Below are 26,342 nucleotides of genomic sequence, written 5' to 3'. Positions count from 1 at the left end.
TCGGAAGTTTTAGAAATAACTTTCTTTTCCAAAAGTGAAAATATGTTTTGTATGTATGTGTTGTGTGATTGCTATATTATGTGTATATTCTGAAAAGTATTCTGTGAGAATTAGTTTTATATCTGTGGTTTTACTTTAATGAAATAAAATGATTTTGAGCAAAGAGGTTGAAGAAACCACAGAGGGGATGAAGGTTGTAAAGGGTCTGGAAAAGGGAAAATCATGTGACTATACGTGTTGTCAATCAATGGAAAGGATTTAGTTGATTGGTTAATGCAAATAAGTTAAATGTATGGTAAACCATAATGATTGGTTAATAGTTTGTCACTCCTTTTGTCCTATCCTTGTCTTTTACCTATATAATGTGTTACATTTATGCCAAAGTCAGTAGTTCTTTCAACCTGCCCCAGAGTTTCTAACTCTGTGTTGGAAGGTTTAAAGAATTATCCAGCGCTGTCAGAATAAAGAATTGATTTTAGCAGCAATGGTTTGAATCAAGTTTTCTTGAATTAGACTGGCAAAAAGAACTCATTTTAACACATATATGGGATCGTTCCATATACATTCCCCCTCTGCGTGAAAAAGTAGGCCCTCAGGTTCGTGTTAAATATTTTCCCTCTCACCGTAAACCTGTGCCTTTGATTCCCCAGCCTTGGAGAAAAGACTCTCTGCATTCACCCTATCTATCTAGGCACCTCGTGATTTTATATGATCACCTCGGTCTCCTACGCTGCAAAGAAGAAAGTCTTTCCGACTGATCCGCTCCTCTCCCTGTAACCCAGTCTTCTCAAGTCATACAACATTCTTGTAAATCTTTTCTGCACTCTTTCCGTGTAATAGATCTTTCCTGAAGCTAGGTGAATAAAACCAAGCACAATATTCCAAGCGCAGCCTCACCAACGAGGTATGACTTCATCTGCTATCTCTTGTGTCTTTAGGAGTTTTAAAGAAAGCCACCACAACAATCTCCAGAAAAGTTCAGAATGTGTCAAATATTTTCTCTAAATATTGTTGTAAGCTAGGTTTCTTCCAGAGCTCAGCGCAAATAGTCTGTAGAAGGGTCTCGACCCGAAATGTTGCCTATTTCTTCTCTCCATAGATGCTGCCTCACCCGCTGAGCTTCTCCAGCATTTTTGTCTACCTTCGATTTTTCCAGCATCTGCAGTTCTTTCTTAAACAGAGCAAATAGTGGGATCAGTCGGGTTCATTAATATGACTGTATTATGTTATCTGCTCAATGTGCAGTCTGTTCCATTCTTGCAAAAGAGCTATTAACCCATATGAAGCAGTTATCTTGGCTCTGAATTTGACTGATCTTACACTGTTCTCAATTTCCATCATTGTTACAATTGCTATCAAAAGGGTCACCTTGCGTACTGCCGTTCTGAAAAAATCTTGCAGATCAATTATCATGTAATCAGCTTTAACAGACAGAAAATCATCCTCCACACATCTTTTCCAGATCATTTTCACAGAATAAATTAATTCTAGGATCATTAAGCGGCTCCCACTTTATCATCATAGAGCTCCTTAATACTACTAGGATAAATAAGGAGCGAGAAATGTGAGGGCTGTACCAATATAATGAAGATTTGGTGTAGGAAGGAACTGCAGATGTGTAGGAAAGATCTGCAAACGCTGGTTTAGGCACAAATTGCTGGAGTAACTTAGCGGGACAGGCAGCATCTCTGAAGAAAAGGAATAGGTGACGTTTCGGGTCGACCTATTCAGAGAGTGTACAGAAGGTAGTTGAGGCCAGTTCATTGGCTATATTTAAGAGGGTTAGATGCGGCCCTTGTGGCTAAAGGGATCAGGGGGTATGGAGAGAAGGCAGGGATGGGATACTGAGTTGGATGATCAGCCATGATCATATTGAATGGCGGTGCAGGCTCGAAGGGCCGAATGGCCTACTCCTGCACCTATTTTCTATGTTTCTATGTTTCAGACTCAAAAGACGATTTTGCACAGATTGGGAACATTTGGAAACAAAATCTAATGAAGATTTGGAGCAGATAGGTAACATGAGAGGAAAGTCAGGAAAAGAAAACAATGTTACAGTCCAGGGGCTGCTGAAGACAGTGTGCAGATCAGTGCCCAGGGAAGGATAGGTGCCAGGATTAAGGGCAAGGTCAGTGAAAGGGGCTATGTTAGAATTCATTTTCCTGGTTCATGAGCTTATTGTAAAGCCAGCATTCACTGCCCATCCTCAATTGCTCTCACGGTCTATGTGCCACCTTCATCAAACACAAAAGCTAGTGAAGGTTCCTCCACAATGCTGCTGGGGAGGAGGTTCCAGGATTTGGATTCCATTTTAATAAAGCACAGGCAATCTATATTCTAAGCCAGGACAGCATACGACTTGGAGAGCAGCCTGCAAGTGGCAGTGCTTCCATGCGCCTTTTCCTCTTGACAGTGGTAGAGCATTTGTAGAGCATCGAGTACAGTAACCACAATGGGTTTTGGGGGAAGTACACACTGCAACCACGGTAGGCTAGTGATAGGATAGAATGATTTTTTGAGGTAATGGATGGAATGCCAAAAAATGGCCCGCTTTGCTCATTGTTGGAACTATATTCATTCAGGCAAATGGGGAGTTTCCAAGACACTTCTGACGTGCACTCACTGCAAGATACCTAGCCACTGACCTGCCCTTGGACCACTGTATCAATGTCTGCAAAGGCCTGTTAGACATCCTCGTTCCTAACTATGTTCACTCCCTTTTCTATACTGACAAGTTGAGGCGAATGGATTAGAGGAGTGACAAGATGGAAGTGTGGGAAAGAAGAGAGGCAAGCTGAGAGGGAGAAGAGGGGAGACAAGCTGGGAGTAGTTAGGGAAGAGACATGCTGGAGGGGAGGGGGGGGGAATTAAAGAGACAAGCGAGAGCAAAAACACACTAGGATGTGGGAAGGGGAGAAGCGAGCTCGGGAGAAGAGGAGGGACAATCTGGGTGGGGAAGGAGAGAAAGTGTTTTGTTTGGAGGTCTAGACTTTTTTTTACGTGGGGGGTGGGGGGAAGGGGGAAACTACCTTTCAGGGTCCCTACCTGGTCGGAGAGGCAGCTTTTCTCCGGGCTGCAGCTTCGACCCGTCCTCGCGGCCTACCAGCGGGCCTGGAGCGGCGTTTCCTGTCGGGGACCGCCCAGAACCTCGGCTTTGGCGGCGGCACAGCGCTGGAGCGCTATCGTGGAGCGGGCGATGCCTTGCCTGGGTCACCACGCTGGAACTCCGGTGAGCTGAGACCGCCGGGAACAACATCGTGAGCTGCGGGACTGTGGAGCAACCAGCTGCGGGCGGCGGCGCTGAACTTTACACCGGGAGCCTGGGATCTCTAGATGAGATCGCCAGTTGTGGAGCTCCAACCGGCGCGGCCTTGTTGGCTTCGGAAGCCGCGGCCTCCGGTACGGAAGCGGCCGTTCCAGGGTTCCCAAGCCGCTGAGAGGACTCTCCCGACATGGAGCAACATCACCTGGCGAGAACGGCCTGGAACATCGGGCCTCCGTAGAGGCAACTGTGGAGGCCTCAATGGGCCCGACTATGGGTGAACTGGGGTTGGGGACTGGACTTTGTGCCTTCCCTCATAATGGGAACCCTTGTGGGGGGGATGTTCTTTATGTTTAAAACTCTTATTAATGTTATGTCTGTATTCCTTCTTTATGTGCTGCAAAATGGCAAGAAGCATTTCACTTCACTACACCTAGGTGTATGTGAATGTGACCAATAAAATACCTTTGATACCTTTGAAAGACAAGCTGAAGGCTGAGAAGCCAAACTAGGGGTGAAGAGACAAATTGGGAGGAGAGGGGAGAAGCCGGTTAGACGGGGAAAGAATGGGGTGGGACAGTGAAGAGGGAAAAAGTTTGTAATGGGGGGGGGGGGGGGGGGTGAAAGAAAGGGTCAAGTGGGAATGGGAAGAGAAAAGAAGGGAGACAGCAGAACAGAAGACTGACAGATAAAACAAGAAAAAGAGATGGAGGAATACAGCTAGTTAAAATGGATAGACAAAACAGAGGAAATAAACAAAATAACTGGGATTGGAGTCAAACTGAAATCCGATAAAACACTATCCGACCATTTACAAACCTCATTGCCTCGACATCTGACTCATCGGGTAATATTTGCAGTTTCCACTCATCAAGTTCAGCTCCTGACATGGTTCTGTTGGCCACCCTCCCTCGAAACTTACCCAGTACCGCTTCCCATGCTCACTCTTGTAAATCCTGGCTAAATCAGAGTTAGTATAAAGTAAAGGATTTATGCATCTAGAAGGCCTGTTAGTCTTTTTCTGTACAAAGCCACAAGCTGCGCGCTGGTGCCAGGAAGTCTAGGTCCTAGATCAATATTTCAGATAAGGTGAGGTCCAGATGTCCTCTTAATTGTTAAAATGTATGAGGACTCTCTGCAAAGAAACTCCAAGGTGTTGTAGACGTATTGTCTTGATTGGATAGCTGCATCGGGATTGTAAATAATGTTAATATTGTTGCAGGACAGTTGTACTGCTGTTTAATGATTGGCTGAAGTGGGAAGCCATGGCTAAATTGTTTATACTGCCAGGGGAAATGTTGCATTATTCAGTTAGCTGACTACTTTCCAGAAGCTTCTGTAGAAACATTGTAATGGGACTCTTTGTAATTGGATTGGGGAACTGTCAATAATACTTTAATCGATATGTGTGATTGGCTTGTAAGGGGAGCCACCCCTATGTAGTTCGGCCCCGCAGGGTTCGAAGACCTATAAATGGTAGCCCCCGCTAGGTCCGTTGTTGATCTTCTGTAAGGGCGCTTGGGACTGCGTGACCTTTTGGAAGCGTCTGCTTGCACGAGGCTGAAGGGCTTGGCAGAGACAAGGATCGAACCCGCGGTGGTTAAGTATTGTATCGGGGATTCGTTGTTTGTTCAAAAAATAAAGTTCAGTGGTCCAGTGCTTGACTCAGTGTTTTACTGAACTAGACTAAGGGGGGTAAACCTTAGGAGCATATTTACACTCTAACCTTAGTGGTTTTCTGAAACTTTATTGTGCAATCTCTTGAAAATTTAAAAAAATTGGGAGTTGGAATATTGGTAAAATAATCTCAGTCTGGAAAATGTGTAAATCCGGCACTACGGCAATAAGTGTGCCATGTTAGTGTAGTTTTATTGTACATCCTTTCCAGTTTGAAGAAAATTATACATCCGTCCCCACCCAGCTCCACCTGCCAAATAGACTAATTTCCTATGTCAGCAACGGCTTTCACCAGGAAAAGCACACATTCTTACCGTCTCTGAATCTCCAGCTCCTCCTGACACGGTCCATTCTGTATTTGTGGGAATAGCTGAGAGTTCTGTCTGGACAATGTTGGACCTATAAAAAAGGAATTGACAAAAAATGTTTTAAAAGCTACCCAATAATAAAATATTAATGCGGTCCTGAATCGTACATTGTTCTGCATCATCTGTTAGTGTTACTTGGTTTTAGACCTGGAGTTGTAAAGTCACAGAACTATACAACAAAGAAACAGACCCTTTGGCTCACGTTGTCCATGCTGGCAAAGTTGGCATACTGGGCTAGTCCCATTTACCTGCATTTGGCCCATATCCCTCTAAATGCTTTATGTATGCGTTCAAATGTCTATTCAAAGTTGTAATAGTATGCACTTCTATAGCTTCCTCTGGCAGCTCATTCCAGACGATGACTACGTTTACCCAAGTGAAAAAGTCACCTCTTATGCCCCTCTTAAATCTCCCCAACCCCCACCCCCACACCTTCAGCCTATGGCCTCCAATTTTAGAATCCTCTACCCTGGGGAACAAATCAGCTAGTGTTCACTTTATCCATACCCCTTGAGATCTTGTAAGGCTCAATAAGGTCATCCTTCAGCCTCGTTCGCTCCAAAGACAAATGTCTCAGTCTATCCTACCAGGTCAAGTCTGCTCTGAGACAGATAGATGACAAAATCTGCTCTGCTCTGAGTCTGAAGAAGGGTTTCGGCCCGAAACGTTGCCTATTTCCTTCGCTCCATAGATGCTGCCGCAGCCACTGAGTTTCTCCAGCAATTTTGTCTACCTGCTCTGAGACAGATAAATGAGCCACAGATAGATGACAAAATCTGTGCTGTACCTGGCACGGAAATCTTTTTGACAGCCACTTGCAGGGGGAAAGCATTTAGATATGTACGTTCCTATTCCCGAGACAGCCAAATGGACTCTCTAATCAGGGGCTATGAGCCAGAAATCTATTGTTTCTTCTGCTCTGAATAACTGCTTTGATTCTGTTATAGTCCTGTTAAAATTATAGGGAGAGGAAAAGGAACCGCCTAACTGCTCCCATTGTAAAAATTAACAAAGCACTGCTCAACTCGGTGCTGGTACGTGTGCTCATTCCATAAGGTCGGCCATCCTGGCGTCAAAAGATTCTCTTTCTTGCATCCATCTGAAGTCACATATCTCCATATTACTGGGTACATGCAAAGCTTGCTAGCATCCTGTATTCAGGCTGCTCTTGTGTAGTGGGAAGGTCACAACTGCTGGTTCAGATAGTGCAGCCTGTCCCTGTTTCATCCTGTTGATCCTCCTTGACTGGCCAATTTAGGTAGAGATTGAGTAAGGTCTTCCAGTCAGTCCAGTCCAATTCCCCACTAATCCCACATCTAGGTCTCATAAGGAATAGGAGTAGAATTAGGCCATTCGGCCCATCAAGTCTACTCCGCTATTCAATCATGGCTGATCTATCTTTTCTAACCCCATTCTCCTGCCTTCTACCCATAACATCAGACACCTGTATTAATCAGGAATCCATCCATCTCTGCCTTTAAAATATCCACTTACTTGGCCTCCACAGCCTTCTGTGGCAACGAGGGTGACAAATTCACCACACTCTGACTAAAGATATTTTTCCTCATCTCCTTAAAAGAATGTCCTTTAATTCTGATGCTCTGACCACTAGTCCCAGACTAGACCTCTTGTGCCGACAAACGCTCATCATAGGTTAACCTACTCATTCCTGGGATCATTCTTGTAAACCTCACCTGGACTATCTCCAGCGCCAGCACATCCTTCCTCAGACATGGTATCCAAAATTGCTCTCAATATTCCAAATGCAGCCTTACCAGCACCATAGAGCCTCAACATTACATCCAAGCCTTTGGTTCACTGGTTTAGTAATTTAACCACAAAACCATCAGACTATTATACAAACACACGTAGCTCACTAATGACATTCAAGGTACAAAGCTTGCTCGTTTGCTCAGGTCTGCTGATCAGGTCTGTCACAAATCTTTGCTGATGCTCACGGGCAAAATGTTGGCTCCGTGCCTTGTAAGGAATCTCCTGCCTGACTTCTGACAATGGCAGACAGTTTGAACCAAGTTCTTGGATGAACCTTTTGCCCAAAATATTGCCTGCGTTTAGCAAATAGCTTTACTGTCAGTTAAGATCTAGAGTCTTCAACTAGGCTATTCTTTTGATTCATTTTTCTCTCTAGACTATCATTCTAAATTAATCTTTCCCGACTGCCCTTTGCGCTCGAGATAATTTTGTTGTATGTTTAAGAGCATAGAAACATAGAAAACGGGTGCAGGCGGAGGCCATTCGGCCCTTCGAACCAGCACCGCCATTCATTGTGATCATGGCTGATCTTCCCCAATCAATAACCCGTACCTGCCTTCTCCCCATATCCCTTGATTCCACTAGCCCCTAGAGCTCTATCTAACTTTCTCTTAAATCCATCCAGTGATTTGGCCTCCACTACCTTCTGTGGCAGGGAATTCCATAAATTCACAAAAGTTTTTTCTCACCTCAGTCCTAAATGGCCTCCCCTTTATTCTAAGACTGTGCCCCTGGTTCTGGACTCGCCCAACATTGGGAACATTTTTCCTGCCTCTAGCCTGTCCAGTCCTTTTATAAGTTTCTATAAGATCTCCCCTCATCCTTCTAAACTCCAGTGAATACAAGCCTAGTCTTTTCAATCTTTCCTTTAAAATATCCACTTATGACAGTCCCACCTCGTAGGACAGTCCCACCATCCCAGGGATCAATAGGTGCGAGGGAATCTGTAGAAGGGGCCTGATCCAAAACGTCACCTTATCCATTTTCTCCACAGATGCTTGTCTGACCCGCTGAGTTACTGCAGCATTTTGTGTCTTTCCATAGGAAGTACAACACAGTTTCATTTATTCTTAGAATATTTGCTGTATCGTCACAAGAATAGCAGCAGAAACAATGGTTGAATAGTACCAGCATAGGCCAACATCTCTTGACCCGCTCACCCTCATTTAGTAATGCTATTCTCCCTTGGTCAATCCATCCTCCCAAATACTCAGTCCAATCACTACCCCTCCTTTTATCCATCCTATCTGTTCTCAAGGTCTAAACTCTTGCTCCAATGTTTTTGAGAGACTGCATTGCTGGACCATATATTTCTTGTATCTAGCCAAACCATGTATCTTGTAACTTGTACCTTGCCACCTTGCCATAACCAAACAATAAATTTAGTAATTTGGTATGATCAAGTGTGATATGTTTTTCCCAAATTCAGGGAAAATTGTCATTGAAAACCAGATACATATAACTCCAAAGTAATGTTGAAAACAGACAGAATGTACTGGGGCATTATGGTGGTGCAGTGGTTAAATTACTAAACCAGTGATCCAGAGGCTTGGATGAACAACTGAAACATGCTGGCTTAACTCCCACCATGGCAAGCATGGAATTTACATTCAGTTCATTAAATAATCTGGAATTTAGTAGGCTACAAATGCATGGCTTGCTAGGCCATTTCAGAAGACAACACTGTTGAAGCTGGAGTCAAACCAAAGGACAGATGTGGTAAGGGTGCCAAGTTTCTTACTTTGAATGTCATTAGTGAGCTACGTGTGTTTGTATAATAGTCTTTTGGTTTTGTGGTCACCATTCAAGAAGCTAGTGGTTAAATTATTAAATCAATGAACAACTGAAACATGCAGGTTTAAATCTCAACATGGCAGGCACGGACTTTACATTCGGTTCAATAAATAAGAAAAACATTAGCCTTTTGAATGGTGACCACAAAACTACCAGACCACTATAACTTGCCATTCTCCCGTTGCAAAAACACAGGTCATTCAGTTAAAAGGTAATGCTTGCATCCCCTCTCTTTCCGCCCCTCCACCACCCCAGTCGTCCAACTATTTTTATTGTCATCGTGGTAAGTTCCACTGTCCGTGTAACACGTTATCACCTATTCCACAGCTAACAATGGGCCATTGGGCTCCACATTTCCTTGATATTTGCTGCTTTTTGCATATCTTCCATTCATTTGTCCTAAGTACCGTCTAATCTCTCGTTCCCCTTTCCCCTTACTCAGAAGAAGGTTCTCGACCCAAAACGTCACCTATTCCTTTTCTTCAGAGATGCTGCTTGTCCCACTGAGTTACTCCAGCTTTTTGTGACCACCCATTGTGAATTGTTTGGTTTACGTAACTCACCTATTACGCATGTAGTTGGGTAGTGACACTACAGCGGTATGAACATTGACTTCTCTAACTTCAGATAGCCCTTGCTTTCTCTCTCCATCCCCTTCCCCTTCCCAGTTCTCCCACCATTCTTACTGCCTACAATCTATCTTTGTCCCGCCCCCTCATCTGACATCAGTCTGAAGAAGGGTCTCGAACCGAAAAGTTGCCCATTCCTTCTCTCCAGAGATGCTGCCTCACCGGCTGAGTTACTCCAGCATTTTGTGTCTACCTTCAATTTAAACCAGCGTCTGCAGTTCTTTCTTGTGCAATAAATGATATCCTTGCCAGCAATGCTCACATCCCATAAGATGAAATATAAAAATTGAAGTTTCTAAACGTTGGGGATCAATAAAGTTAGCAATTAGATCTGGGACTTGCTTTTTTATATTCAGTCTATCAGCCGATTATAGTTTTCAACATTTATTAGTCCGAAGAAGGATCCTGACCCGAAACATTGCCTATCCATTTCCTCCAGAGATGCTGCCATTACGTTTCAGTTAATGTTACAGATAAACCCTCCCACCAATTGGATAATGGAAAATCATGCTTACAAAATTCACAAATCACTACCAAAATCTAGGATGCAAAATAAAATTCACTTTCAAAGAATTTAATTAAAAAAAACTAAATAAACAATATTTTTTTCAACTCACTTTTCTTGATGCATGTGCAGATGACACAGGTTTGTGTAATCGAAAATCACTATAAAGACCGTTATTTTAGCAATGCAATCGTCCTCAATAAGCCGATATCACCTGCATTTATGTTTGTTTGTTTTGACAAATTAAAAATTGTCAACTCTTCCACTTTATAGGCCAGAGTGCACACCAATAATGGAAAATCTTTATACTCAGCAATGACTATTTGTTGCAGTTTTTGTTGTACTGACAAGCCAGAGCATTCTGCAAACATTAAACACACATAAAGAAATACTGCTGAATGACAAGTGACTGATCTATAATCACTTTCCCATTGGCCAAACATGGGAAATTAGCTAATCGATGTAACATCATAATGCCAATCGCCTTGATACAAAATATCCAAGTTTCATGATGTGAAGATGGCAAAATTAAGAGTTGAAAATGCTTCAATGGCTTCTGTATCCTGAGAAACAGCAGTGTCTGTTCCTAATATTCTACCAATTGAAAATGCAGACCATTTTGACTGAAGATCCTTTTCCTTACATAGAACCAATCAGCGTGGAAACAGGTCCTTCGGTCCAACTCGTCCATGTACAAAATCTAAACAGAATATGATGTAAGATATTGAGAACTCTTCAGAGAAACATGATTAATGTTTCAGGCCAATGATCTTTCATCGTTTGAAGGAGCTTGTCATGCCATAGGTGAAGGATTAAAAAGCGTCACGTCTTGTGATTGTTGCATGGCAGCTTTTAAAAACTTCAAATTAGGAGAGAGAAAAACATCCTCTCAACCCCAATTAGAAAAGAGAACAGCTAAGGAACATTACACCCAAATGTAAAACCTCTACTCCTTTCCACCGATCGATTCCTACTTTTCATCGAAACTTTAATTTCATCTCTGCACACCATCGCAGGCTGACATCCCAAAATGTTAACTCTGCAGAGATGCTGTCTGATCAGTTGAATATTTTCAGCATTTTCTGCTTTTATTAATTGTATTGGTGGAGTCACATTTACAACCCAGACCAGGCAAGGTCATCAGATCTGCTTTCTTCCACGTAATATTTTAGTAATGGAGATCAGTTTTGATTGACAACCTACAAACGTCAAGCTCACCATTGCTGATGTCAGGTTCTTACTGAGATTTACCTAATTATATGGAGCAAATTCCCTAGTTGCCATGGAGGGATTTAAATTTGCATAACTGCGTCAATAGATCAAGCTTCTGGATGTTAGTTGTGTCATTTAACAACCATGTTTCTAAATCCTCTGCCAATGCAAATGACAGCAGCACTTTTGACTATATTTAATGCATCAAATTGTCTGCTTTCTTTTGGTTATCGTACATAGTGTTATCTTAACATGGTCAAAGTTTGTACAGCAATTGAGATGGGGGGGGGGGGGGGGGGGGGGGGAACCAAGGGGTCAATGCAACCTCCCACAGTTCTAGGTTTATAGGAAAGTAACAATGATAAAGAAACTCAGGAACCCTCTAGATAGCCCACAATAAACCATTAGAAAAAGCTTGAGAACTAGAAAATGGATGCCCAAACCAGTTAACACAAATGATGACAGTGCTTCGATCCCTGGACAGTACAAAAGACTGAGAAAAGACCAGAATTCTGAAAATAATCCAAATCTGAAAGGGAGCCCACTTATGTAATATTTGAAATGTTCTTTTAAACTCAAAATAATTGAAAAAAGACACATCCCTAGATTATGTCAGACAAATTTAGAGCCGATAATGCTCAAAGCTCAGTGTTTACAGAAACACGCACAGTACAACCGAACAATTCAGCCCATAGTTAAAAATACAATCCACCGACCATTCATTCTAATTTTAAATATGGATTTCAGCACTGATTGAGAAAATCAAAACAAAGCAGAAAGCTCCTAGCACATATTTCTTGAATGTCAAGACAGTTCTAAAGCATCTGTTAAGTGCCAATGCTGCAAGAAAATGCACAAGATTAATGGCATAAACCGAGAAATAGGAGCTACACAATTAACTGGAGAAGACCTCTCTAATGCACCACTGACAGTTTCCAGTCCAACTGATTTATACAAATCTGAACACACACGCAGCTCTGTAAACACGCGCATTTAAGTGTTCTGCATTACACATGATACCTCCAAAAACGAGCAAACATCCCCTTGGTTATCCCTTCAGTAATATAAATGATAGCTGAATTTTTAGTTGGAATCCCGTCATAAATTATTTGTAAATTTCTGTTTTAAATCAAGCAGCTGCAAAAGAAAATCAAGAGGAAAAAGTTGGTAAATGACGCTGCTCAAAGCATTCCGTGCAGAACATCTGAAGGGCACCTACATGTCAAAATGAAGGCTTGGTCTCGCTTCTGGCAGCACAGATAGTGCCACATACCATTACTTGCATCCTGAGACGCGGAGCTCGGAACACGCTCCCGCGACGTTCCATCTTGCAGGTGAATCATCATGTCCACCTCGAATCCCAATATATCTTCAGAATTCCTCTCAACCATTATCACTCATTCTTAGTGGAACCAAGATAACATTCACCATGCTCTCCCACAGGTGCTTAAGTAAGTGGATGCATTTTAATCAGTCTGGGACTATATCATTCATGCATTTAACAGCTTCTATCCATCAGAGGTTAAGTCTACCTGCTCTAGTGCCCTGGCCCTTACTGGAATGCTCTGCATTTCCTGTTTGTACTGAATAATTAATATTTGCTCCCAGTGAGCCAAATGCTGTATTGCTTTATGCTGCAGCACCCTTGTGACTGGGACTGCTGCTGCATTTAAACAATCCTGCCCAGTTAAATCACAACTGCCACACAGGATGTGAAACTATTAACCTTTAAGTCAATTTAATTTTTCTCAGCTAAAATACTAATTGCCTGAAGTTTTGTTCTGCATGTTCTGAACTTTGAGATTTCTCTAAATGTGATTGTGAGGGATACTGATGACAAACACACACCATTCATGACTCATGCTCACATCACACAATAAATGTTGGTGCTCAAAGCAGACACGCATCAACTTCACCCATATTTTCACTAATACACAGTGGCCAAGTTGTAGAGCTGCTGCCGCAGTGCCAGAACCTAGGTTCAATCCTGACTTCGGCTGCTGTCCGTCTGGAGTTTGCATGTTCTCCCTGTGGCCACGTGGGTTTCAGTATCAGTATCAGTATATCTTTATTGTCATTTTCCCGAGTACTCACATACCCACAGGAAACAAAAAAATGTTGCTCAACCAGTGTCCATTCAGTGTGCAGTACAAATAACAACAAATAAATAGAAATAAAAATACATATATCATGAACAAATTAAATTAAACACTCTACTCTCTACTAAACATCAACAGGCGTTCCGATCGACAGCTGCTGCAGTGTGTCCAGGTTGATGGTTAGTGCGCGATACTTTGGCAGGGGGCTAAGTTCGTTTATCAGTCTTATAGCCTGTAGGAAGAAGCTGAGGAGCATCCTGCTGGTTTTGCAGCTAATGCTCCTGTACCTCTTCCCAGATGGCAGGATGGAGAATATGTGATGCGATGGGTGGTAGGGGTCTTTGATGATGGAGATGGCTCTGTTGATACATCTCTTCCTGTATATGTCCAGCAGGAAAGGGAGTGGAGCACCAATAATCCTGCTGGCGGTCTTCACAATCCTGTCAAGTTGGTGCCGTTCGTACGCCTTGCAGCTCCCGAACCAGGAAGTGATGCCGTTGAATAGAATAGAATAGTTTCTTTATTGTCATTGTAACATGAACCATGTACAACAAAATTTAAAAATGTCAGCCAGTCAGTGCACCATTCAAACATTTAATGTGGTTGGTTAATGTGCTCTCGATTGTCCCCCTATAAAAAGTTCGTAGATGTTTAGTGGGGAGACCTGCTTTCCACCAGGTGCTCCAGTTTCCTCCCACACCCAAAAGACATGCAGGTTTATAGGTTCAATGGCCACTGTAAATTGTCCTGGAAGTAAGAGAGCGGATGCGAAAGTGGGTAAAAAAGAACAAGTGTGAACAGGTAATCGAAGGATGGCGTGGACTTGGCGGGCCAAAGGGCCTGTATCCATGCTGTAACTTTTAATTAAGCTCCTGGATTATAAATATACTATTTGGAGAATGATTTTCTTTTTAAAATTCAATTTACAAGTTTCAAACAATTGCTTTCTTGAACCGTGGGTTTCTCAGTTAGCTGCACATAAGTCATCAAGCTTCTCCCTGACCCTCACCTTCAGCACTGTTACCATTACTCCAGCAACATAAACGGGAAGATTCAATATGCATATGTCATTTTTCTATTTGTGAACGGCACCAGTGCCTCTGTCAGTCCAGACCACAACAGAGGTCAATGAGCCCGTCATCCGGAAGTACGGCACTGGACGACTTCAAAGCAATGGACGCTCTCGGTTGGGCACAACCTCCAGGCAAACCTGCAGGGTTCCTGACTAATCCTTGGCATTTCAAGCTGAACAGAGTTGTTTTAGTGACACGAGACAGCGCAGCACTTTTTTAAAGTGGTTGTTTGCTTTAGAAGGCAAACTTAAATCAATGAAAACAAATAACTGCCTACCAGACAAGTGGTACATTTAAACTAAATTTTGGTAGCCCAAACCACATGGACAAGCAAGTGGTTATAATGCTTCAGCGATTCTACAACGCAGGTGACAAAGTTAGTCAAAGAAAGGCTGTGAATTTGGAATGATTTTCAAAAGTCTCACCATGCGTCGAAAGATAGCAAATCTGTGCTTCAAGAAATGTCAGAAGTAAACGTACTGTCTAAATGCTTTGCACTAAAGTCTTGCTTTTGCAGTGTTTTTGCTTCTCACTGTCTTTTATAACTTATGGATGACTATCGATTGTGTATTGTCTAAGTCAAGATGCCCGTGATACTGCTGCAAACAAGATTTTCATTGTACTAGTACCTCGCCGCACTTGTGCATATGACAAAAAACTTAACTCGAACAAGAAGGTACAATTGACAAATATACAATAATTAATTTAAGAGACAGTTAGATATGCACTCGGATAGGCAAGGGATGGAAGGATACCAGACACTGCAGGTACACAGGAGATGGGCAAAAAGCTTGTGATGTACATGGTGGGCTTAAGGGCCTGTTTCTGTACCCAACATTGATCGGGAAAATGCTCAAATAGTCCATTGATTTTTGTAGTAATTATTATTGATATTTTGGATTGAAAGAAGCATGGAGTTCCATAACGATTCAAAAGTCGGCAGCGCAGTTGGCCGACTGAAAAAAACCAAATAGAATTTAATCTTGAGCAGTGTGAGACTGTTTGGGAGCTGCAACATGGCAAAGGCAATAGTAATACATGGATACTGAGAGGCATAAAGGAGCACAGGGAACTTGGGAGTGTATGTATACATATCTTTAAAGATAGATAGCCTTGCAGGTCATTTGGGACACTTTCTACATTTGAAGGCCCTACAGAAGTTTGTCAGGTTTATCAAGGAAGAGACGGTAAACTCCGATAACCCATTATTTATTGTTGAGAAATCCTGATAGTTTGCATCTTACTAGATTTTTTTTATTTATTTCAAAATGTACTTGATTCGAGAAATAAATATATACAATACATGATCTATCCGACATATACAAAACTCCATCCGACATTCTCGGAGGCTATACTGTACATACATTCAATATTGCTTACATAAATGACACAATTTTTTCCTCCCACCCTGTCTCATGTGGCCCACTGGCATGGAATCCCTTCCCTTAATTTTGAGGGGTGTCACCATAACCCTGCCCCCCATGTTCAGAAGCGGAAAGACCCTATACTGTGGTCCACCCCCACCGAGCCTTGGCGTTGGCTGCACAGAGCTTCAGTGCGTCCTTCAGCACGTACTCCTGCAGTCTGCAGCGGGCCAGTCAGCAAAATTTCCCAACTGACATCCCGCTCCACTGGGAGGTCAATGAAGCTCGGGCAGACCAAAGGGCGTCTTTCACCGAGTTGATGACCTTCCAGCAGCACCCGATGTCAATCTCTGAATGCATCCCTGGGAACAGTTCGTAAATCGCAGTCCTCTATGACAGAGTTGTTCGGAATAAATCGTGACAGGGACCCTTGCAAACCTCTCCAGACTCTCTTTGCAAATCCCCACTCTGCGCTGGTAGTGAGCTTCCGACGGTGCAGGAAGGATCTGACTGGGAGGGCTCCCCTCACCGCCAGCCAAGCCAGGTCTTGGTACTTGTTGGTGAGTTCTGGCGATGAGGCATTTTGCCAGACAAGTTGGGCAGTCTGCTGTGGGAACGATGCCACAGGATCCATGGAGTCCTTTCCCTGCAGTGCCTGCAGGATGTTCCGTGCTGACCACTGCCCGATGGACTTGTGGGCAAAGGTGTTGATCCAGAAGAACCTTTCCACAAACGACAGATGGGGCAGCAATGTCCAGCTGACTGGCACATTGCGTGGCATCTGCGCCAGGCCCATCCTTTGTAACACCGGGGACATGTAGAACCTCAGCAGGTAGTGACACTTGGTGACCACGTGCCTTGGCTCTACACTACGCCTGCTGCAGCCACACACGAAGGTGGCCATTGGGGTGAGGGTGACGTTCAGCACACTTTTACCCCCGTTGTCTGTCGACTTGTGCACTGGCGCCCATCGCACCTGGTCCATCCTTGACCTCCAGATGGGACAGGCCACACCTGCGCCAAGTACAGCAGCCCCAAGACCAAATTTTTTCCCGCTGCTTCCACAGCTCCAGTTTCTTCCCCACCTTAGCTATCCGCTCCAGCCAATTCCTGTCACACGCCTCAGCCCCCCCCCGAACCAGATCCCCAGCACCTTCAAGAAGTCAGGCTTGATGGTGATGGGGACGGAAGATCGGTCGAGCCAGTTGCCTCGCTCTTCCTGGAGTTCACCCTGACTTCCGTGGCCGACTCAAATGGTCGCAGACACTGGTCAATCTGCAGACCGACCCTGCATCCGAGCAGAAGATGGCGACATCGTCCATGCACAGGGAGGTTTTGACCTGAGTGCTCCCACTGCCTGGCAATGTCACTCCTCTTATGCTCACATCCTTCCTAATGGACTCGGCTAAAGGTTCAATACAACAGATGAACAAGACAGGGGAAAGAGGGCGAGCCTGCCTGACTCCAGACCTAATTCTCACCCATTGATTCGGATTGCGCTAGAGACATTGGTGTAGGGCAGTTGAATCCAATTCCTGATTCCCTCCCCAAAGCCCATTTTGGAGAGCATGCCCCTCATGTACTCGTGCGATATCCTGTTGAAGGCCTTCTCCTGGTCCAAGCTGACTAGGCAGGCATCCACCCGTCTGTCCTGCACGTAGGCAATGGTATCTCTCAGCATTGCCAGGCTGTTTCCTGCCAGGTACATCACAGGTTTGGTCCGGGTGGATCACCCGTCCCAGAGCAGACCTGACCCAATTGGCGATGGCCTTAGATAGGATCTTATAATCAACATTCAACAATGTGATGGGTCTCCGATTCCTTATATCATTCATCACCCCCTTCTGCTTGTAGATTCCTCATAGAGTCTGACATGCTGCCAGCTAGAAACATGTCATTGTACACTTCCAGCAGGTCCCACAGAGCCGAATACAACTTGGCTGGTAAGCCATCACTTCCAGGAGTTTTACTCGTCAATGGATCGGATGGAGCCAGTCAGCTCCTCTAGGGTCAGTGGTTGGTCCAGACTCTCCCGCTTGCTGTCCTCCAAGACCTCCGTGATAGAGGACAGGAAGTTCTGGGAGGCAGCGCTATCTGTGGCCTTTCTGTCATACAAATCCGTATAAAAGGATTTGCAGATCTTCAGCATGTCTGTCCGCAAGGATGTTACCGAGCCGTTCCCCCTCCCTAAGGCTGTTCATCACAGAGCTCCCCCTGTGAACCTTATGGAAGAAGAAGCGTGAGCACGTCTCATCCTGCTCCACGTGGCGGACACTGGATCTGAAGAGAATCTTGGAGGATTCGGAGGTTAAGAGCCGAGCTTGCCGGCCCTTCAACTCTCTAAGATCCTCACATCCACCCTTCTCGACTACAGAAGGAGCAGTTGCTGCAAATCAGTCTGGAGTTGACACAATTCCCTCTGACTCTGTCTTGCTCTCTGAACCCCTTTAAATATGAAGGGCCTCTTGATGTTCTCCTTGGTTGCTTCCCACCAGCGTGTCAGGGAGTCAAAGAGGGGCTTCACCGTTCTCCCACATGCCTAGTCCCTCTTTAGGTCCTCAATGTTCTCTGGGGTCAACAGCTTCACATTTAACGTCCATGTCCCTGCCTGCCTTCCGGTCCTCCTGTAGGTGACAGGAAGCCTGAAGGAGGCAGTGGTCAGAGAGGAACCGGTACTGGTGTGAGGTCGGTGTGTCTGACCGTGACGGCCATCGACGTGAAGAGGAAGTCTATCCGGGACCGGACTGAAACGACTGGGACCCGATTACATCAGGAGCTTGGAGGTGTTGTCCAGTCAGTTGTCGGCACTGCCAGATCATCCAGCCTCATTGAGCGGCTGGGATGTAGCCAGCAGCGGTGGGAGCTACTGGAGAACGGCCAGCTGCTCGCTCTGCACGGGTAAGGCATATACATTAATCAGCCGGAGCGGAGAGCCACGGTACATTACATCCACCACGAGGAGACGCCACCCAACCACCTCTCTGACCTCAGTGATGGCAAAGCTCCCTCCCCCCGTAGCAAGATCGCCAGAGCAGAAGCGCAACATTCATTGCCCCCTGACCATACCGACACTCCGTGGGGCCACCATCGCGACCACCTCCGATAGTGTAGCAGCCCGCACTCCTGCAGAAAATTCACGTCCGCCTTGACCTTGGCCAGGTACTGCAAGGCGTTTACACATCGCAGAGTGTTCTTTATACTGCGCACGTCCGGAAGTGGCGGCGCTGTTAACAGCTGCAGCTCGCCTGCAGTCCGTCTGTCTTTACTTTTTTTTGTTGGTTTTTTTTGTCTTGTTTTGGTTAAGTTTTAGTTTGTTGGGTTGTGTTGGGAGGGGGGGTGAAACATGTTCTCTCTCTCTTCCTTCGGGGGAATGCGACTTTTTCGTATCGTATCCCCCTTCTCTGCCTCCGTCTGTGCTGAGGCCTAATGGCGGAGCTGGCGGCCTCCAGCCTGAGGCTCCGGAGGCAGAGCCAGCCAGGACTTACCAACGAGAGGCTGGCCGACTTCGGGGCTGAGGCAGCGGTGGCCCGACTTGCTGGTGCGGCATTCTGGTTTTCGGCGGTGGCCTGGAGCTGAAGCAGCGGGGCTCGGAGCTGAAGCAGCGGGGCTCGGAGCTGAGACTGCGGGACCCGGAGCTGGGGCAGCGGCCTGGAGCAGAGACTGCGGTACCCGGAGCTGGGGCAGTGGCCTGGAGCGGAGACTGCAGGACCCGGAGCTGGGGCGGCGGCCTGGAGCTGGGGCGGCTGCCCGAAGCTGATGCTGTGGCGGGCCATCTCGGAGCGGAGACGGCGTTCTGGCTTTCGGCGGCGGCAACATCACCACGGAGGTCTGCTGGACTGGAGGGCGGCATCTCCGGCCTGGATCGATCGCCTCAGCGCAGAGGGAGAACAAGGAGGGAAGAGACGGAGACTAAGACTTTGCCTCCATCATAGTGAGGATGTGCTTGGTGAACTTACTGTGGTGGATGTTTAATTTGTGTTTATTGTATGTTTTGTTTTTATTGGTTCTGTGTATGACTGCAGGCAACATAATTTTGTTCAGACCGAAAGGTCTGAATGACAATAAAGGAATTTAAATCTAAATCTAAAGCTAGTTTTAGCTCCATTAACCTTAATGTAACTCAGATGTTGCCTGACCAGCTGAGTTACTACAGCACTCCGTGTCCATCTTTAGATTCGAGATTCTGCCAGTCTTACACTAAAGTCTCAAGTGTGCTGGATTAATGGAGTTTTACTATACGCATCTCTAAAGATGAGCAATAATAGTCATTAGACTTAGCTCTGGGACTGGAGTGGGGGGGTCCCAAAAGAACGGTAAATTAGGTGGATCCAAGATGAAATCAAAGGATACAGGAACAGTGCAGGAAAGTGGGTATGAAGTAAAAGATCAGGTCAGATCTTAATAAATGCGAGGCCAAATACCTCTGTTCAACTGTTCTCCAAGCACATCAGCCATACTTGTACGTTTTACTATTCTTCTGAAGGACAATGATTGTGAATAGCCTGATAATATCAATGCACCAACACCTCCTGGAGAGCTTTTAGACACTGATAATTAGAGACAAGGCCATTCATTCCCAACTAAAATGCAGCCATTCATTTTCAACCAGAATATCCATTCTCCTTCTATCATTAATTCAGCAGAAAGTAAGGATTTATCACAATATTTTTCTGGGCAAGTTCCACAATATTAATATGGCGGTGCCACATTTCATGAAGCTATCCAGCAAAACTGCAAAACTTTCATTTTAATAGTGCATTATTAAGGAGATGACTAAACCAACATAAGCTTTCCACTTCTAATCAATAGTATTTTTGGAACACGTAACACACTTGAGTAGTTGTCAATGCCAAATGCACTGAAAGGTATTGATCAGTTTCAATATATCGTCATAAGATACCTTAACTAACCTGACAAACAAACCTTTTGGTATATAATGCAGCTGGCCTCTAAGAACCGTTCCTTTTCCCAATTGCAATAGTAATATTCACAATAGAGAAGCAGTAAACAGATGGCAATGGATGGTTTTAAACAATAGTCAGATGCAAAAACATATTCAGGAATTTGAGTACGAGTAGAATTAGGTTGTGCATATTATTCATTTATAACATAAACAGAGCATGGGTTTTTCTTGTAGAACATTTCACTGAGCTAATTCCATTGCTGCGCATGTGAGTCACATCTTCTCCTTTTCTGGACATTGCAATACTAAATCTAAGAATCAGTAATTGATGTGGATAAAGAACTGGCTGGCAAACAGGAAGCAAAGAGTAGGAGTAAACGGGTCCTTTTCACAATGGCAGGCAGTGACTTGTGGGGTACCGCAAGGCTCAGTGCTGGGACCCCAGCTATTTACAATATATATTAATGATTTGGACGAGGGAATTGAATGCAACATCTCCAAGTTTGCGGATGACACGAAGCTGGGGGGCAGTGTTAGCTGTGAGGAGGATGCTAGGAGGCTGCAAGGTGACTTGGATAGGCTGGGTGAGTGGGCAAATGCATGGCAGATGCAATATAATGCGGATAAATGTGAGGTTATCCACTTTGGTGGCAAAAACAGGAAAGTAGACTATTATCTAAATTGTTGGCCGATTAGGAAAAGGGGAGATGCAACGAGTCATGGTAAACCAGTCATTGAAAGTAGGCATGCAGGTGCAGCAGGCAGTGAAGAAAGCGAATGGTATGTTAGCATTCATAGCAAAAGGATTTGAGTATAGGAGCAGGGAGGTTCTACTGCAGTTGTACAGGGTCTTGGTGAGACCACACCTGGAGTATTGCGTTCAGTTTTGGTCTCCTAATCTGAGGAAAGACATTCTTTCCATAGAGGGAGTACAGAGAAGGTTCACCAGACTGATTCCTGGGATGTCAGGACTTTCAAATGAAGAAAGACTGGATAGACTCAGCTTGTACTCACTAGAATTTAGAAGATTGAGGGGGGATCTTATAGAAACTTACAAAATTCTTAAGGGGTTGGACAGGCTAGATGCAGGAAGATTGTTCCCGATGTTGGGGAAGTCCAGAACAAGGGGTCACAGTTTATGGATAAGGGGGAAATCTTTTAGGACTGAGATGAGAAAAACATTTTTCACACAGAGAGTGGTGAGTCTCTGGAATTCTCTGCCACAGAAGGTAGTTGAGGCCAGTTCATTGGCTATATTTAAGAGGGAGTTAGATGTGGCCCTTGTGGCTAAAGGGATCAGGGGGTATGGAGAGAAGGCAGGTACAGGATACTGAGTTGGATGATCAGCCATGATCATATTGAATGGCGGTGCAGGCTCGAAGGGCCAAATAGCCTATTCCTGCACCTATTTTCTATGTTTCAATGTAATGTTACATTAAAAGAAGAGCTATGTAACACTTCAAATCTATGCCAACTCTGAAGGTCTGGTCAGTCGCTTTCCCTACATTTCTGTTCTTCTGTCTCAAATGCCCAACCAAATTCCCTTGGAAAAAAGCCCTGGCAGATTTCATTTACATTTTCTACACAACAGTAAATGCTACATCGTAAGTATTCTGCATCAACATTTTGCCCAACTACAGGCAGTGAACCATTCAATATTGATGACAGTTTCTGCTGATCTCCATTCTCAAAGCATGTCATGAACTTCTATACTCAATCAAAACTTCTCTCATCTTTGCTCTGAGTAAAGGTTCTCTAATCTATCAAGCATCTGCATTTCCTTATCCTGGAATGCAGTAAGCCATTTGACCTTGATGAATATTTCCAACATTCATTTCAAATATCTAGCAACTGCAGTTTTAATTCTGTGGTTAATTTAATAATGCAGACCTGCTGCACGGATCCTAGTTGGGGGTGGGAGGGGAGTGGGAACACGTGGTGTAATTTGTGCAGCAGTTTAAGCAGCATAATTCGTTTTGAAAAATATAAGTTTCACCTAGAGCAAAGTTAGAAGTAGACTCTGGGCTATGGTAGATATGGAAAGTGGATTAAAAGGCTTCCTTGTTGTGATGCTTGGTGGACCATGTGGGATGGGAGGACCGTTGCTCCTCCCGTGCAGCAGGTGGCGTTGCACAGGATAAAGGAAGATGTTTTGTACATCGTTTTCTCTGTCTATACACAGTGCGAGTGTGCAATCAGATCGTGTGGTTGCAGCCACTTTGAGTTGTCTTGCCGCCACCAGCATCGCCGTATGGTCTTGGAGCTGTAATCTCACAAAAGGCGCGAATGACAAGGAAGAACCAATCTCGTTCGCATCCAAAACGCTGACGACCGCCGAGAAAAACTACAGTGAGGTGGAGAAAGAAGCACAGGCGATCGTGTTTGGTGTCCGGAAGTTCCACCAATATTTGAGTGGGCGACATTTCCTGCTCATCACTAACCACAAGCCGCTGCTGACTGTTTTCAGTCCGGAGAAATGTTTGCCTGTCATGACGTTGCAGTGTCTACAACATTAGGCCCTGATCATGATGGGATATGATTACATCATTTACCGATAGTCTGACGGGCATGCCAATGCCGATGCACTGTTTATTGGACCCGACATGACGTATGATAAAGAGGCAATTATGGAAATTGAGACGGACGTGAACTTTCTCAACACGCGGGTCATCGACGATTTCCCCATCTCCGCAAGGACAGTCGCCAACTACATGAGCACGGACCCCATTTTGTCGAAGGTACGACATTTTGTCACTCAGGGGTGGCCGAACAGTCCCCAAGCTGGACAAAGAATTCTGCTCATTCCAGAATGCGCAAACGGAAATCTCCTCAAAGGATGGCATTCTGCAACGCGATTGTCGATTGATCATTCCGACGGAACTGCCATCGCAAATTCTGAAAATGTTGCACAAGACACACATTGGAATTGTGCGAATAAAGGCACTCGCCCGCATGCATGTGTGGTGACCGAATATCGAGATCGATATAGCCGATCACTGCAAGGACCGCACACCATGTGCCGAAACAGCGCCGAATCCGCGGGAAAAGACCTCTGCATGGCTCGTCCCTGACCAACCATGGCAGTGAATCCACATAGATTTTGCCGGACGGTTCCTGGTGGATATGTGGCTGGTCGTCATGGACGCCCATCTGAAATGGCCACATGTTATCCAAATGAATAAATATCCGACAACCGAAACAACCACTGCTGCACTCGACGATTTGTTCACCATTTGGGGATTGCCCTTAACAATCGTAAGCGACAACGGACCCCAATTTGCCTCGCAAATGTTCGGTGACTGGTGCAAACATCACTCAATCGTGCATCTGACATCAGCACCTTTTCATCCACCCTCAAATGGTGAGGCAGAGCGGCTCGTCGGCGTTTTCAAGCAGGCTATCAAAGGTAGGAATTGATAAGAAATCAAAACAAATGGCATTACGCGATTTCATACAGCAATATCGAACCATTCTAAACTGCACTACCGGTCGAACTCCAGCGGAGATGATGCTCGGATGTAAGGTGCACTCTCCCCTATCAGTTTTGAATCTGACCCGTAACTCTTATACGGCGCGCACTCAGCCAACGAAGTCGAACAAGTCCAAATTAAACATTGGCGACTACGTCTATTACCGCAATTATATGGCCAAGCAAAGCAAATGGTGCGCTGGCAGGATCATGGCTCACATTGGAACCAAAATGTACACCATCCAAGGACAATGCCGACGGCATGATGACCAATTAAGAAGCCACGTTCCTCCAGCAAGAAAGACTGACCAGAACCAAGCAGTTGTACACTCCCGTGCCAAATCGTGTGAATACTGGAGTGCCTGACTTGCCCCTTCCCAGGCCCGATGAAGTTCCGCCAGATGAACTCCCCGCCGATCTGCCTGTGGTCCCTCGTTGATCGACAAGTTGCAATCGTGATATTCCCCCAAGGCAACTCATTCAGGAATAGAGACATTCAAACTGGAAAAGGGGAGTGTGATATTTGGTGGACCGTGTGAGATGGGGGGGACCCGTTGCTCCTCCTGTGCAGCAGGTGCCGCTGTACAGGATAAAGGGATATGTTTTGTACATAATTATCTCTGTCTGTACACAGTGCGAGTGTGCAGTCAGATTGTGTGGTTGCAGCCATTTTTAGTTGTCTTGCTGCCAGCATTGAGTTAATGTAATAAAGACTTCTGATGTACCTTGAAGACTCTCAAGTTTTATACAGACATAGAACAAGAACATGAAACTAGTAAACTACTAAAGTGAACTAGTATCACTTGCCTGGCCTTACACTCTTTCAGCTTTCTCCCCGCAATGATAATTAGTCTGAACAAGGGTTCCCGACCCAAAATGTCACCTATTTATGTCCTCCAGTGATGCTGTATAACTTGTGTTTAAGAAGGAACTGCAGATGCTGGAGAATCGAAGGTACACAGAAAAGCTGGAGAAACTCAGCGGGTGCAGCAGCATCTATGGAGCGAAGGAAATAGGCAACGTTTCGGGCCGAAACCCTTCTTCAGACTGATCGGGGGCGGGGGTGGGCGGGGGACAAGAAAGGAAAAAGGAGGAGGAGCCCGAAGGCTGGGGGATGGGAGGAGACAGCAGGGGGACTGAGGAAGGGGAGGAGACAGCAAGGACTAACAAAATTGGGAGAATTCGATGTTCATGCCCCCAGGATGCAGACTCCCCAAACGGAATATGAGGTGCTGTTCCTCCAATTTCCGGTGCTGCTCGCTGTGGCCATGGAGGAGACCCAGAACAGAGAGGTCGGAGATGGAGTGGGAGGGGGAGTTGAAGTGCTGAGCCACCGGGAGGTCAGCTTGGTTATTGCGGACCGAGCGGAGGTGTTCGGCGAAACGATCGCCCAACCTCCGCTTGGTCTCACCGATATAGATGCTGTATAACTTGCTGAGTTACTCCAGCAATTTATGTCTTTTCCTGAAAAATAACCAGAACAACAAATGCTCCACTGGCTCATTTGAAAATTTGGAAATCTCCACTCTGGAGAGCTGTGGCTGTGATCAATTAATTTTGGAATATTAAGGGAATCAGACAAGATAGAGGACTTGTAGCAGGCTGTTAAACAATGGTCCACTGTTGCTTCATGTTCCAGAACTATGAGAACAGAGAGGATACTTGGAAAAGAATAGCAACATTGGGTGCTTCTTGTTTGGATATGAATGTTGGTCAAGACATCTAATGATCCCCCCACTCATATTGAAATAATGGCACACGTTCCACATGGGATCAGAGTTTATTGTCATATGAATAAAGTGAAGAACCCCCTCAGTAGTTATAAACAGTCTTCTAATATGAAAATCTCAATGGAACATTCTGGCAAATGCACAGCTGTTGGACTTACTTGAAAAACGCATTTCTTCTAGACTTTGTATTGAAATATTCTGACGCTTAAGAATATTCCAAGTGAGAAGTGAATCAATCTTGCAAAAATGCCAATGATTTAAAATTACAAATAGATCTTCATTCTCATATTTTAAAGCAGTAATCCGTTTATTTCCGATTATTTAAAAGCAGATTAGTTGACATATGACGAGGACTGTTTAAAAACAAATTGCGGCAGCATTTTGTTCTAGATGTTGGATGGCCGTTCTCAGACTAAGATCCTTCGTGCTGTTGTGCATGAAACAGGAAACAACATCGCAAGAACCAAGAGCTGCGAGGCAAGAC

General features: G+C 44.9%; 1 protein-coding gene across 5 annotated transcripts in view; it reads right to left on the bottom strand.

Moving 5' to 3' along the window:
* The window catches only part of enah (ENAH actin regulator), a 211,532-nt gene that overhangs the window by 62,925 nt on the left and 122,265 nt on the right, over positions 1-26,342 (bottom strand). For all 5 annotated transcript variants that reach the window (XM_055636262.1, XM_055636263.1, XM_055636265.1 and 2 more), the window contains exon 4: positions 5,254-5,338. In XM_055636262.1, the coding sequence (XP_055492237.1) occupies positions 5,254-5,338 (85 nt within the window). The remainder of the gene's footprint in view (positions 1-5,253; positions 5,339-26,342) is intronic.

This window comes from Leucoraja erinacea, chromosome 5 (assembly GCF_028641065.1).
Source record: "Leucoraja erinacea ecotype New England chromosome 5, Leri_hhj_1, whole genome shotgun sequence".
Taxonomy (NCBI): Eukaryota; Metazoa; Chordata; class Chondrichthyes; order Rajiformes; family Rajidae; genus Leucoraja; species Leucoraja erinaceus.
This window is presented reverse-complemented; position numbering and strand designations above follow the sequence as displayed.